The following is a 12,280-nucleotide window of genomic DNA, read 5'->3' as shown; positions in this document are numbered from 1 at the left end:
GTCCACCAAAAACTGAGGCGGAGCCTGCGCATTTGTCGCTGCCCGCACTGTTTTCGCGGTAAAATCCCACACTCTCTTCTTCCATCCTGCCGCTCTCCATCAAATTTTTGCCCTTTTCTCCAGTCCCTTCTTTCATCCCGCCGCCGACCCATGGACCTGGAGGAGACACTGTCGGAGAAGAAGGTGGTGGAGGATCCAAGCATCACGCTCGCCCGAAAGATCAACTCAATGACAAGGAAAAAAATCACAGCATCAAAGCGAAGTCCGCAAAAGAGGAAAAACTCAAGAAGCAGAAGGCCAGCGGAGGGCGTGCTGGTGGCAAGCGAGGCGGTGGGCATGCAGGTCGCGGATGTGGTGAAGGTCAGGGTGGCCCGGGCCACGGGGCCTCGCCGACCGTGCAGACACCGCCATGACCGAAACATTACAAGGCCCCGTACTTCTATGCCACCAGGCAGCTGGGTAGGCAGTCCCGGGCATCCCCCACCATGCCGTTCATTGTCAACGTCAACGTGGCGCCGCTGCTTTTCTCTGAGTGTTCATCGCCGCCGCTTGTCTGGACGCGAACGATGGGCGTGGAGCAAATGGGTGCCCACACGCTGTTCGCTGGTATGCCTAAAGCGGCAGAGCCGGCATACGATGACATGGACATGGAGATGTATGAGATGATCCAAGAGGGAGGCAGAGGAGGAGGTTCCTATGAGGACGGACAAGTGGATGACTCGGAGCCAACCTAGCCCGGCACCGACACCCAATCGGGCACACAACAGGACACCTAGCCGGGCACCTACACCCAGTCTAGCACGCATCAGGACTACAATTAGCTGGGCGCAGGCACACAACATCAGGATTGGGCTGCCGGACAACAGGAGGAAGACGATGGCAATGATCTAGATCATTTCAATAGTCAAAGCATAGGGGTAGAGGAGAAAGTTTCAACATGCGGGAAGATGAGTTGTTGTGCGATGCATGGTTGGCTACTAGCCTCGATCCGATCCATGACACAGAGTAAAAGGGAGAGTAAAAGGGCACAACCTTTTGGGCCAACATTTGTACTTGGTTCCATGAACACAAGTATTTCGCGCCCTACTCTGACGCGGTCATCTGCAACCGTGAAGCGAAATCCCTCAACCATCGATGGTACATCATCCAAGGGATGCGTCCAAGTATTGCAGCCACTTGAGGCAACTCATCGCACGATGGCCTAGTGATGCGTAAATCATCGAGTAAGTAAGTTCTTAATATGCGTACATCACTTGTATTGTATTGTAGTTGGATATGTATGCATTATTGTGTAGACCATTTGTAACCAGATATGCATAATTTCGTAGATCATCTGTAGTCGAGCATGCATAGTTTTGTAGCCGAATATGTATGCATTGTTGTGTAGATCATGTGTAGACGGACATGCATAGTTTTGTAGATCATTTGTAGCCGGATATGCATAGTCTTGTAGTCGAATATGTATGCATTGTTGTGTATGAACTAGATCATTTGTAGCCGGATATGCATAGTTCTATAGAGGGAGGGATATGTATGCATTGTTGTGTAGATCATTTGTAGTCGGATATGCATAGTTTTGTAGCTGGATAAGCATTGACAATATTTTATTTTATAGCCTTTTCGTGTGTGTAGTGTGTTCAAGAAGTTGGAGAAAAAAAAATTTACCATCATGTATTGTTGGTTGACCATCGTCAAGGCATCCAGAAAAAAATTGATGACTCAACCGACCCAATAAATAAATCACCCAAGAAAATTAGAAGAGATGCGGTGAACATATAATGGCAAATAGCCGACTCCTGCATCCGTGTTCATGACAGATGGATGCGGTGTGCGCTTTGCGGAGATGCCCTAACTTTTTATGTGATCTGCAAGCAACCCTGCATACTTTTAAAAGCCTCCATAATTTTAAAAGCCAGGTTTCTCGTGAGGCTCTTGATTTACAAGTGCAAAGCTTGTTTCCTTGATCTTTGCCTCTTTGGCCAATACATTTGCAGCGTGGTAGATTTATCCTAGTGACAGTAGTGAGAGTGTATCAGACGGATGAAAAAAATTAAAATAAATACTAGATTTTTTTTAAAAAAACTCAATTTCTTGTGTGTGGTAGATAATTTGATGCGTGAGGTCCACTTCAAATTTCAGCTCATTTGCACATTTAAGCAGCTCTTGGCAAAAAAGACAATATCAGGGTCTATAAAAAAGCTTACTGTTCACGCACTATTCTGACCGGAAAATACATGGACATGCCACTCTATGCTTGTTCTATAAGATTCAAGTGGACATGCCACTCAAATCCTGTATTTTTCCTATTTCTATGTTATGAAAATCCTGCAAATCAAGGAGGGCCTTACCCTGTTCTCTCTAGTTTGGTTATTTTCTTCTTCCGAAGAACGAGGCAGGAGCACTGTCATTCAGTTAGACAGACTATCTGCTTTGATCAGCGTCTTCGTAAATTGTAATTCCGGATGCTGATTTTAAGGGTGCCGAAATATACGTGGTAGTCACCTCCATTGACCTTTTTATTGATGCTCTCTCCTGTTTCAAACCTGGTCATTCCTGGGAATATCGACAGGCAAGTCCATTGATCTTTTTATTCAAGCCAAGAAGGTTGTTAAAACTCATGTTTCAGGTTTATCTGGTGACCTAAAATGTTTCCTTATTTTTGAACCCCTTGAGTCATCTTCCATACCCTTGCATCGTTACCAGATGATGATAACGAAGCTTTAGTTGCTACTTTCACAAGACATGTTGAACAGTAGCACTATCTGCACAATGGCAGTATAGTTTTAATCCCAGATGACCAGAACTGCAACCACCTTTAGTTTTCTTGTGCTGACACTAGGAACTGATCAAGCTGTAGTTGAAACCGTCGTGAGAGTTGGAGACTAGGCTTGTCTTCGTACCCTGTCGTAGTCTGCACGTTATGTTACACTGTCAACCAATTTTCCATTTTTGACAGGCACTAGCGGAATTTCATTGTTTTCGTTGTATAATAAAGACTAGTACAAATGCCCGTGCGTTGCACCGGGCAAAAAAAGAAGCGCGGAATACTTTATGTGCCATTGTGCACCATTTTTTATATCCAATTATTAATAAACGCCGATGATAAGGTTAAACGTGGAAACTTTCTTATTTTTAATAAAAGTTAACGATTTCGTTAAAAAGGTGAACATTTTTAAGAATAGTTATGTTTTTATGAAATTCGAACATTTCTCAAAAATATCATTTTTTGAACAGATTTTGTTTTTGTTGTAAATTTCTAAATCAAAATATTTTTTAGTAAAAATGGAACATTTTTTGAAATTTTTAAAAACTACGTTAAAACCCGCTATTCAAATAAAGCTATTGAGAACATATAATGTATAACCCGCCTTGTTAATTCCAAATCAAATAAAATTGAGCGCTGGTTGCACTTATAAGAATATAATACATTTAGTTGATGGATTACATGCGACAAGCTTAGAGAACACAATTTATTCTAAAAACCTTTATCTAAATTTAGCAATTGAAACTTGCGTTATTCATGATCGTACAAATACAAACTGTGACTCTGTTCTTGTTTGGAATTTTCATTTTAGACACAACAATATAGAATACTACTTATATTATATAAGTAGTAGCATCTATGAAATTTTCCAAGATATTTTGTATAGTTTTGAGCACCAAAACATTTAGATTATGTTAATCCTGAGAAGCTTATGAAGTAGTAGATGAGAAAGAGGTATTCCAACCAATTTTGTTTGTTTTTTTATTTTCTTTCAACCTCTTCTTTTACCACTGACCAGTGGGTCACCTGGGTCAGTCCAGCAGCGTCACGTCCCAAGGGACATGCGCCCACAACCCCTTGCCCGGCCTCCTCCACTCCACCACCTCACTCTTTACCTCCCTCCCTCCCTAGATCCCCTTTCTTGTCAAGCTTCCCGGGGACGCCGCCGCTCGCCGTTGCAACACCAGCCATAGGGACCAGCGGGATCTGCCAGCCGTCTGTCTGGATCGACGTCCACGCCTCCAGCTCTGACCTGCACGCCCGCTGGACGCCGCCTCGAACCATCTCGTTTCTCCGGTGCGTTCTTGCTCCTAGGTAATTCTCTAGCTCCATTGTTGCTCCTGCAGTCCCTCTAATGGTGATTCCGGGCGCCAAGGTGCAGGAATGTCTTGAACCAAGGCCGCCTTTCTCGGATTCTGTCGGCCGCTGTTGCGATGCCGCGGCGGTCCTCCTCCCCGAGCAGCTCCAGGGACCGTGTCAGGCTCTGCGTCGTCCGCGTTTCCTTTGGACCACGGACTCGAAGCCGCGGGTCCCTCCTACTTCTTCCTCGAGCACTGACCGCCATTGACACCGTTTGGAACTCGCTGTCGTCCGTCCTCTCACCTGCTCCGTACGACCCAGCCATGAATAGCAAGCTGAGGAGTCACCTCTGCCTGCTGCTGCTGCTGCTTGCTGCTGGCTTGCTTTGCTGCTTGCTGTTGTTGCCGCTGCTGGCTGCTTGCTTTGCCGCTTGCTGCTGCTGGATGTTTTGCTTGCGGCTGTTGCTTGCTTTTGTTGCTTGCTGCTACTGGTCTTGAGCTACGGGTAAATGAGAGAACGAAAGGAAGTTATACATTTGTGCTGGGAGATGGCCATATTAAGATTCACCTAATGGCCATGTTTCAGTACCGTTTAATTTACTTGTTCGTCATACTAAGGCTAGTCTTTCATGTGCATAAAAGTTCCAGAAAATGCTCAACTTGCTAAACTTGTAAAATCCATAACAAAATCATTCAAGTTTCTATTTGGAGTAGTACTGATATGGAGTTGGATGGTTTAAACTGTACTGTAGCAACAGAAAACATTAACATAGTCAATATTATTGCTTGGAAGTAAAAGATCATGTACTTAAACAACACGTCTTTAGATCTTGTATAAAAATTCACAACTTGCATTCCAGGACTCCAAGAAAATGTTGTTGCCAATTTCGGTATCTTCATTTTCATCTTACTGCATGACATCACATGCATTTCATGCTTTGTAACCAGCATGTACTTCCTAAATATTCTTAGCTTTGTTTGACATGTACTTGGATTAATTAATATGAACACAAATAAGTGAATTGTGAGGGTCGTGGTTTGATGCTATGGTCGGGTTGGGGTTACCACCAATCGCATCTCTCCCTTTACCCATTGTGGGAGAGTTCGTTTTGATGGGACGCGTTAGTCATGGTCGGCCAACCATTGTCTAACCCCCTATAGATGCACTCCCCGGTGGACGTTGGATGATGAGCCCAATGTCCAACTGAGATAAATTCTGATAAAATTTTATTTGATTGGTATGAAGTATATATCATGATGATCTTGCTATGGATAATGGGAACCTCTGGATTCCATTACTCGACGGGCACAACACATCGCTGGCCACCAACACACATAGGTGTTCGGCACAGCCGGAGTGGTTCCTGACCACTCCCCATTGCAGCAAGTGCATGGAGTGCGACTACTTTATTCTGCCATAGTACTACTTTTTCACCAGTATTTATTGTCTATTTATCTTCCTCATTATCTTTAGCCTATGTTTGCGGACGTCGTCAGTGTCGGTGGCCACGGCAACGGACTACGGCAAGGGTGCTTTGCCGGCCGGCCATGACTCTAGCTCAGCTTGGCCACATCCCGGCGCTGCTTTCTCGTGAGTGAGCTCCGCCGGCTGGCCATACCTCTAGCCCGCGGCCATGCCTCAAGCTCAGGTTCTTCTTGGAGCTGAAGATCTCATGTATTGCTCTCACATGTATTTAGTTATTCCTCTTCCTCATCATCTTCAACCTACTTATGTTAAGAGCGCATGTGCTGGCCGTAGTAGGCCACGGCCGGCCGGCCATGCCTCACGCTCAGGCTCAGCTTGGAGCCGAAGACCTCATGTGCTGCCGTAGCTTATACTGGGCTCATTTTTGCCGGCCATGCTCGCCCTCAGCTTGGCCACCATCCTCATGTACTTCTCTGTTATATTGAGTAGGTTGGATGTAAAAAAGCGAGGTGGGACTATTTATTATCTGAATCAATCTTTATATTACAAATAACACATGATTGCTCGGTTGGCTGTGCTGTTTTTGCTGGGTGTTAGGTTTAGAGTTCGAGTCTTGTCACCAGCAAGTATTTTTTGCCTCAGACGTGGATAGGTGGGCTGGATTAATTGGGCCAATTTGTGCGCGTGCGTAGGCCCACCTGGGGCGCCAGAAAGGCACAGGCCCAGCCAGGGGCGATCGCGAGCAGGGGACGGACGTACGAGAACGGATCGAGCAAAAAGCGAGGGTCGACGACGTACGACCAGAAGCACTGCGTGCTTTATTAGTAGGAAAAGAAAAACAATATCTTTATCAGAACGTCGAACGAAAACCTTGGGCATGCCCTCTCAGCGTGCTGTCTTCAGATCACCCGGAGATGATTCCATAACCTGTTTCTCGTGAGGCTCTCGTCTGTTACAAGCGCAAAGCTTTTTTCCTTGATCTTTTGCCTCTTTGGCCTGTACATTTGCAGAGTAGTAGATCTACCCTTGTACGTAGTAGTAATAGCAGTGAGAGTGTGTCCAGCAGCACAACCGTAACAGAGGAACACTCGTTGCAATGCACGGTGGTCACTCATGCCCATCGAGCTAGTAACGCATGTAATAATGGTGTTTGTACGAGCCTCCTGAGAAATATCTCCTTCATCTGTGGCTGGGCAGGCTACACCTGGCCGACGCGCGCACACGCGTCGTGCAGAGACATGCAGTCCCCCACTTCGGTCCCGTCTCAACGCCCGGCAAACGACCACCGTCCACCTGTGAGCGTGCTACAGTGCGAGAGCATCCGCCATTATAACCGGCAGACGAGTGCGTCGGCCAAGCAACTGCTCTACCAGACTCACTCCACACTCCGCTTCCGTGGAACGGACGAAGCTAACCAGCAACAGCGAGCGATGGGGCCATCCACCATGGCTCGAGCCCTCGCGGCCGCGGCTGCCGTCCTCGCCGCCGTGGTCTGCGCCGGCGCGACCCCGGAGACGACGTGCAGGGCGGCGGCGGGCGCCGACAGGCGCGTGGACTACCGCTTCTGCGTGTCCAGGCTGAGCCAGCACCACGACAGCCCCGACGCCGACACGTGGGGCCTGGCCAAGGTGGCCGCCGACGTGGGCGTGCTCATGGCCAGCAACGGCGTCTACGACATCAAGGCCATGCTCGCCGGCAAGGAGGAGCGGCCGGCGGGCGCCAGGGCGCGCGGGCCGCTGGAGCAGTGCGAGGCGCTGTACGACAGGATGGGCGCCGCGTTCGCCGAGGCGTACGACGGCATCGACCGGCGCGACTACGCGGCGGGCAAGGAGAAGGCCGGCGAGGCCGCGTCCCTCGCGCGCCGCTGCGCCCACGCCTTCGCCCGCGCCGGCGTCGCCGTGCCGCCGCGGCTGGCGAAGCAGGGCGCCGACTCGGTGCAGATGGCCATCGTCTGCACCGCCATTACTAACCTCGTCAAGTGATCTCCGCATTGTCTGCCCGTCGAGGTGTCCCCATTGTTGGTTGCTCGACCGTGATGTCATGTACGCTTGTGTTTGTGATATCGATCGTTGATAGGGCACTTAGTGGTAGTGGTACGACGTTCTTCACTGTTGTGTCGGTGTCAGAAGGGAATAAAAATTGCATTATCTTTTTCATCTGGTTTACAGATCTGCTCGTTTCATGGAAATGAATAATCGATCTCGATACGTTCTTTTCAGCACCTTCAACGGTGTGTCACTTTCCGCACAAAAATAACCGGCGGCGTCTGTGCCAAAGCACCCCAAGTCGCCGGCGAGGGGAGGGCGTGCACACGCTCGCGCTCCCCTGCCTCCGTGCAGTGCACCAGACGAGCTACCGCTGGTTGGTTCTGAGATCTGAATTGCACTGATTTTTTTGGTGGACACGCCTCCAACCGCCGCGTAGTATGAAATGGAGTACGGCCAGAGGGGAGGACCAGTGCTGTCATTGTCCATGTCGAGTGCGTGGCAAGACGCCGCGTGTAGAGGGCCCCGTGGCACATGACATGCCGCGGCCGATCTGTGTTGCCGCTATCAATCAGGTACAGCGCCGAGCCGTGGCCGCACACTGCCTGCACGGCTGCACCCCGCTCCCGATGGATTATCTTGAGTCTCCACTGCCCGCACCGTTAAGACACTAATGGCATCTCCAACGCCGAACCTCCGACCACCCGCATACATCAGGACCGTAGGGCCCGTACGTGTTTTGTCATCCAGCTTGAACCTGTATTGGTCCGTTCGACGGTACGAACACACTTTCTACTAATACAAACTAGAGGAGCAGTATGGACGTTCAGACAGCCGCTATGCCCGCGTGTGACCATCCTGACCCATCAAAAATCCCCTTCTTCGCTTACACGCTTACTGCCCGGTGCCAGCTACTCACAGTCATGTCGCTGTAGAGCGACTGTTTCGCATTGACGTCAGTCTAGAGCGGACGCAACCTCTCATTACGCCGGCATTGAAGCGGCGCGTCAGCCGAGAAGCGTCACCTGCTACACATCCGGTTGAACACGCCTCCTCGTCATATTCATACGGCTGGAGACTGCCGGTCTTACTCCATTAAACCCACGCGTGTGCCGAGAAACTTACTCCGGCACGCGTCCGTTCAAGAATCGCACGTCATTAAACACAACGCATGTTGCATCAGCCCCTCCCCCCATCCCCCCGCGCTATTTAAATGATGCCAGACGTCGGGCAAAAATCACACCACTCCGCTCCCATTTCCTCCTTGCACACCATTTTCTCCACAATCTCCATGGCATCTCGCGAGCAGAAAGACAAGTTCTCCAGCATAAAAGCCAGCTGGGTGGTTCGTCGAGCCCGCGCGGATACAAGCCGGGCAACTCTCTGCTCCAGGCCACTGCAGGCCAGCCCGTGGAGGCAGAAGCTCCAAGTCGGCGCGTCGTTCAGCAACTCGCTGCCCCAAGCCAGCTCGTCGAGGAGTGGCGAATTGCTCCAGGCCGACATGCGGGGGACCACAACGGCACTGGCATCATGGCTGACGTGGATGATGTCGTGTCGAACTGCACCGGCGGAGAAAGAAACTGGTTTTGTGGAGATCGACGAGGCGGCTCCGGCACGTCCGTGCCCGCAACCACCATCGAGGAGAAGTAGAACATGCATGGGAGGCCTCCGCAGCTTGTGTCCCATGAAGTCCACGGCCGAGGCGATGCCGACGTACATAGTCGGCGTACACAACCGATGTCTTGCCTGACTGATAACCCACAAGTATAGGGGATCAATTGTAACTCTTTCGATAAATAAGAGTGTTGAACCCAACGAGGAGTTAAAGGTAGGATTTATATTTCCTTCAAGTTCTATCGACCACCGATACAACTCTACGCACACTTAACGTTCGCTTTACCTAGAACAAGTATAAAACTATTTTGTAGGTGATAGGAAGGTTTGCAAGGATAAAACTAGTTGTACTTAGCGAGATAATAATAGTTAGTTGTTTAGTAGAAAGATTTTTGTAACACAAGAGAATTATGTTGTCCATAGTCAATCGATAACTAGACCGGTAATCATTATTGTAATTTTATATGAGGGAGAGGCATGAGCTAACATAATTTACGTACTTGGATCATATGCGCTTATGGTTGAAACTCTAGAAAGCATTCGCAACTACCAAAAATCATTAAGGTAAAACCCAACCATAGTAATGTCTACTACGCAACTTTATTCTTGTACACTCGTGTTGGGCCTTCAAACACAGAGTTTTGTAGGACAGTAGCAATTTTCCCTCAAGTGGATGACCAAAGATTTATCAATCCGTGGGAAGCGTAGGATGAAGATGGCCTCTCAAACAACCCTGCAACCAAGTGATAAAAAGTGTCTTGTGTCCCCAACACACTAAATACAATGATAAATTATATAGGTGCACTAGTTCGGCGAAGAGATGGTGATACAAGTGTAGTAATGATAATAGATATTGATTTTTGTAATAGTAATAATAATAAAAATTAAGGTAGCAATTGATAAAACGGAGCACAGACGGTATTGCAATGCTTAAAAATGAAGCCTAGGTTCGTACTTTCGCTAATGCAGTCTCTCAACAATGCTAATATAATTGAATCATATAACCATCCCTCAATGTGCGATGAAGAATCACTCTAAAGTTTCTATCTAGCGAAGAACATAAGAAGAAATTGTTTGTAGGGTACGAAATCACCTCAAAGTTATTCTTTCCAATCGATCTATCCAAGAGTTCGTACTAAAGTAATACCAAGTTATCCTTTCTCATCGATCTATCCAAGAGTTCATATTAAAATAATACCATATGAATATATTATACACATCAACCAACTCTAATGTCACCTAGATACTCCAATGTCACCGCGAGTATCCGTGAGTTGATTATACGATATGCATCAAATAATTTTAGATTCATAATACTCAATCCAACACAAAGAATCTCAAAAAGTGCTCCAAGATTTCTACCAGAGAAACAAAGGCAAGAACATGCATCAACCCCTATGCATAGATTACCCTAATGTCACCTCGGGATTCCGCGAGTTGAGTGCAAAAACACATATCAAGTGAATCAATATGATACCCCATTATCACCACGGGTATTCATAGCAAGACATACATCAAGTGCTCTCGAATCCATAAAAGTATTCAATCCGGTAATAACGAAATCTCAAAGGAAAAACTCAATTCATCACAACAAGATAGAGAGGAGAAAACACCATATGATCCAACTATATTAACAAAGCTCGCGATACATCAAGATCGTGCCAACTCAAGAACACGAGAGAGAGAGAGAGAGAGATTAAACAGATAGCTACTGATACAAACCCTCGACCCCGAGGTGGACTACTCCCTCCTCATCATGGTGGCCGCCGGGATGATGAAGATGGCCATCAGTGATGATTTCCCCCTTCGACAGAGTGCCGGAACGGAGTCTAGATCAGTTTTTCATGGCTACACAGGCTTGTGGCGGCGAAACTTCTGATCTAGGGTTATTTCTGAGGGTTTCTATACTTATAGGATTTTTTGGCGTCGGTCTCACGCAAAGATGGGCCTCGAGGTGACAACAACCCACCAGCACACGGGCAAGGCCCCTGGCGCGCCCTGGTGGGTTGTGCTCACCTCCTTCACCTTCTGGTCCCCCACGAAGCTTCTAGTGGCTCTTTTGTTCCAAAAAATCGTCAAAAAGTTTCGTTGCATTTGGAGAACTTTTATTTATGCAAAAAAAACAACACCACGGTAGTTCTACTAAAAACATCACCAGTCCGGGTTAGTTCCATTCAAATCATACCAAAATTATATAGAACTTTTGTAAACATGGCATGAATAGTTCATAAATTATAGATACATTGAAGATGTATCACGTAGCATTAAGTATCAAGTCCTCTTTATCCCATACGCAATAACCCACCTACTCAAGTATGTGTTTCAGTCACTCACGCCACCCACCATAAGCGAATCATGGACGTATTGCAACACCCTACAGCGGGAATCCCTCACGCTTGCACGACACGAAGGGCACCATAGGGCATCACCAAGAAAACATAGAACTCAAACCAACCACAATCATCAATCAACCCATAAGACAAAACAGATCTACTAAAACATCATAGGATGACCATACATCATTGGATAATAATATATAGCATTAAGCACCATATTTAAGTAGAGATTACAGCTGGGAGAAGAGGTGTTACACCATTGCATAGAGGGGGGGAGAGTTGGCGATGACGGCGGCGAAGTTGTTGGTGTAGATCGCCGTCACGATGATTGCCCCGACGGCGTTCCGGCGCCACAGAGAGAGGGGGGTAGAGCCCCCTCCTTTTTCTTCTTCTTCTTCCTTTGGCCTCCCCCTAGATGGGAGGAGAGTTCCCCCTCTAGTCCATGGCCGCCCTGACGGCGGAGGGGTGCGACCCCTCCTAGAATTGGCTAAAATTTCGAGGGAATTTTTATCCATAAATTATATTTCTTGCGGCGAAAGAAGGGCAGCAACACCTTACGAGGTGGCCACTACTCACCAGGGCGCACATGGCCCCCTTGGCGTGCCCTGATGCCTAGTGGGCCCCTTGAGCACCGTCTTGCGTTGATTCTTCTTCCAAAAATTCAAATATATTCCAAAATAAATCTCTGTAATTTTTTATCGCGTTTGGACTTCGTTTGATATGGATATTCTGCAAAACAAAAAACATGCAACAAACAGGAACTGGCACTGGGCATTGGATCAATATGTTAGTCCAATAAATCATATAAATTGTTTCCAAAAGTATGTGAAGGTTGTATAATATTGGCATGGAACAAT

General features: G+C 47.5%; 1 protein-coding gene across 1 annotated transcript; it reads left to right on the top strand.

Moving 5' to 3' along the window:
• The first annotated feature begins 6,730 nt into the window (after positions 1 to 6,730).
• LOC119352012 (pectinesterase inhibitor 8-like) lies at positions 6,731 to 7,653 on the top strand. Its single transcript, XM_037618766.1, has one exon. The coding sequence runs from the start codon at positions 6,919 to 6,921 to the stop codon at positions 7,468 to 7,470; it is 552 nt and encodes a 183-aa protein (XP_037474663.1). The 5' UTR covers positions 6,731 to 6,918; the 3' UTR covers positions 7,471 to 7,653.
• The last annotated feature ends 4,627 nt before the right edge of the window (positions 7,654 to 12,280 follow it).

Source organism: Triticum dicoccoides, chromosome 2A (genome assembly GCF_002162155.2).
Source record: "Triticum dicoccoides isolate Atlit2015 ecotype Zavitan chromosome 2A, WEW_v2.0, whole genome shotgun sequence".
In the NCBI taxonomy this organism is placed as follows: Eukaryota; Viridiplantae; Streptophyta; class Magnoliopsida; order Poales; family Poaceae; genus Triticum; species Triticum dicoccoides.
Note: the sequence above shows the minus strand (reverse complement) of the source record. Positions and strands in the feature narration are given on the sequence as shown.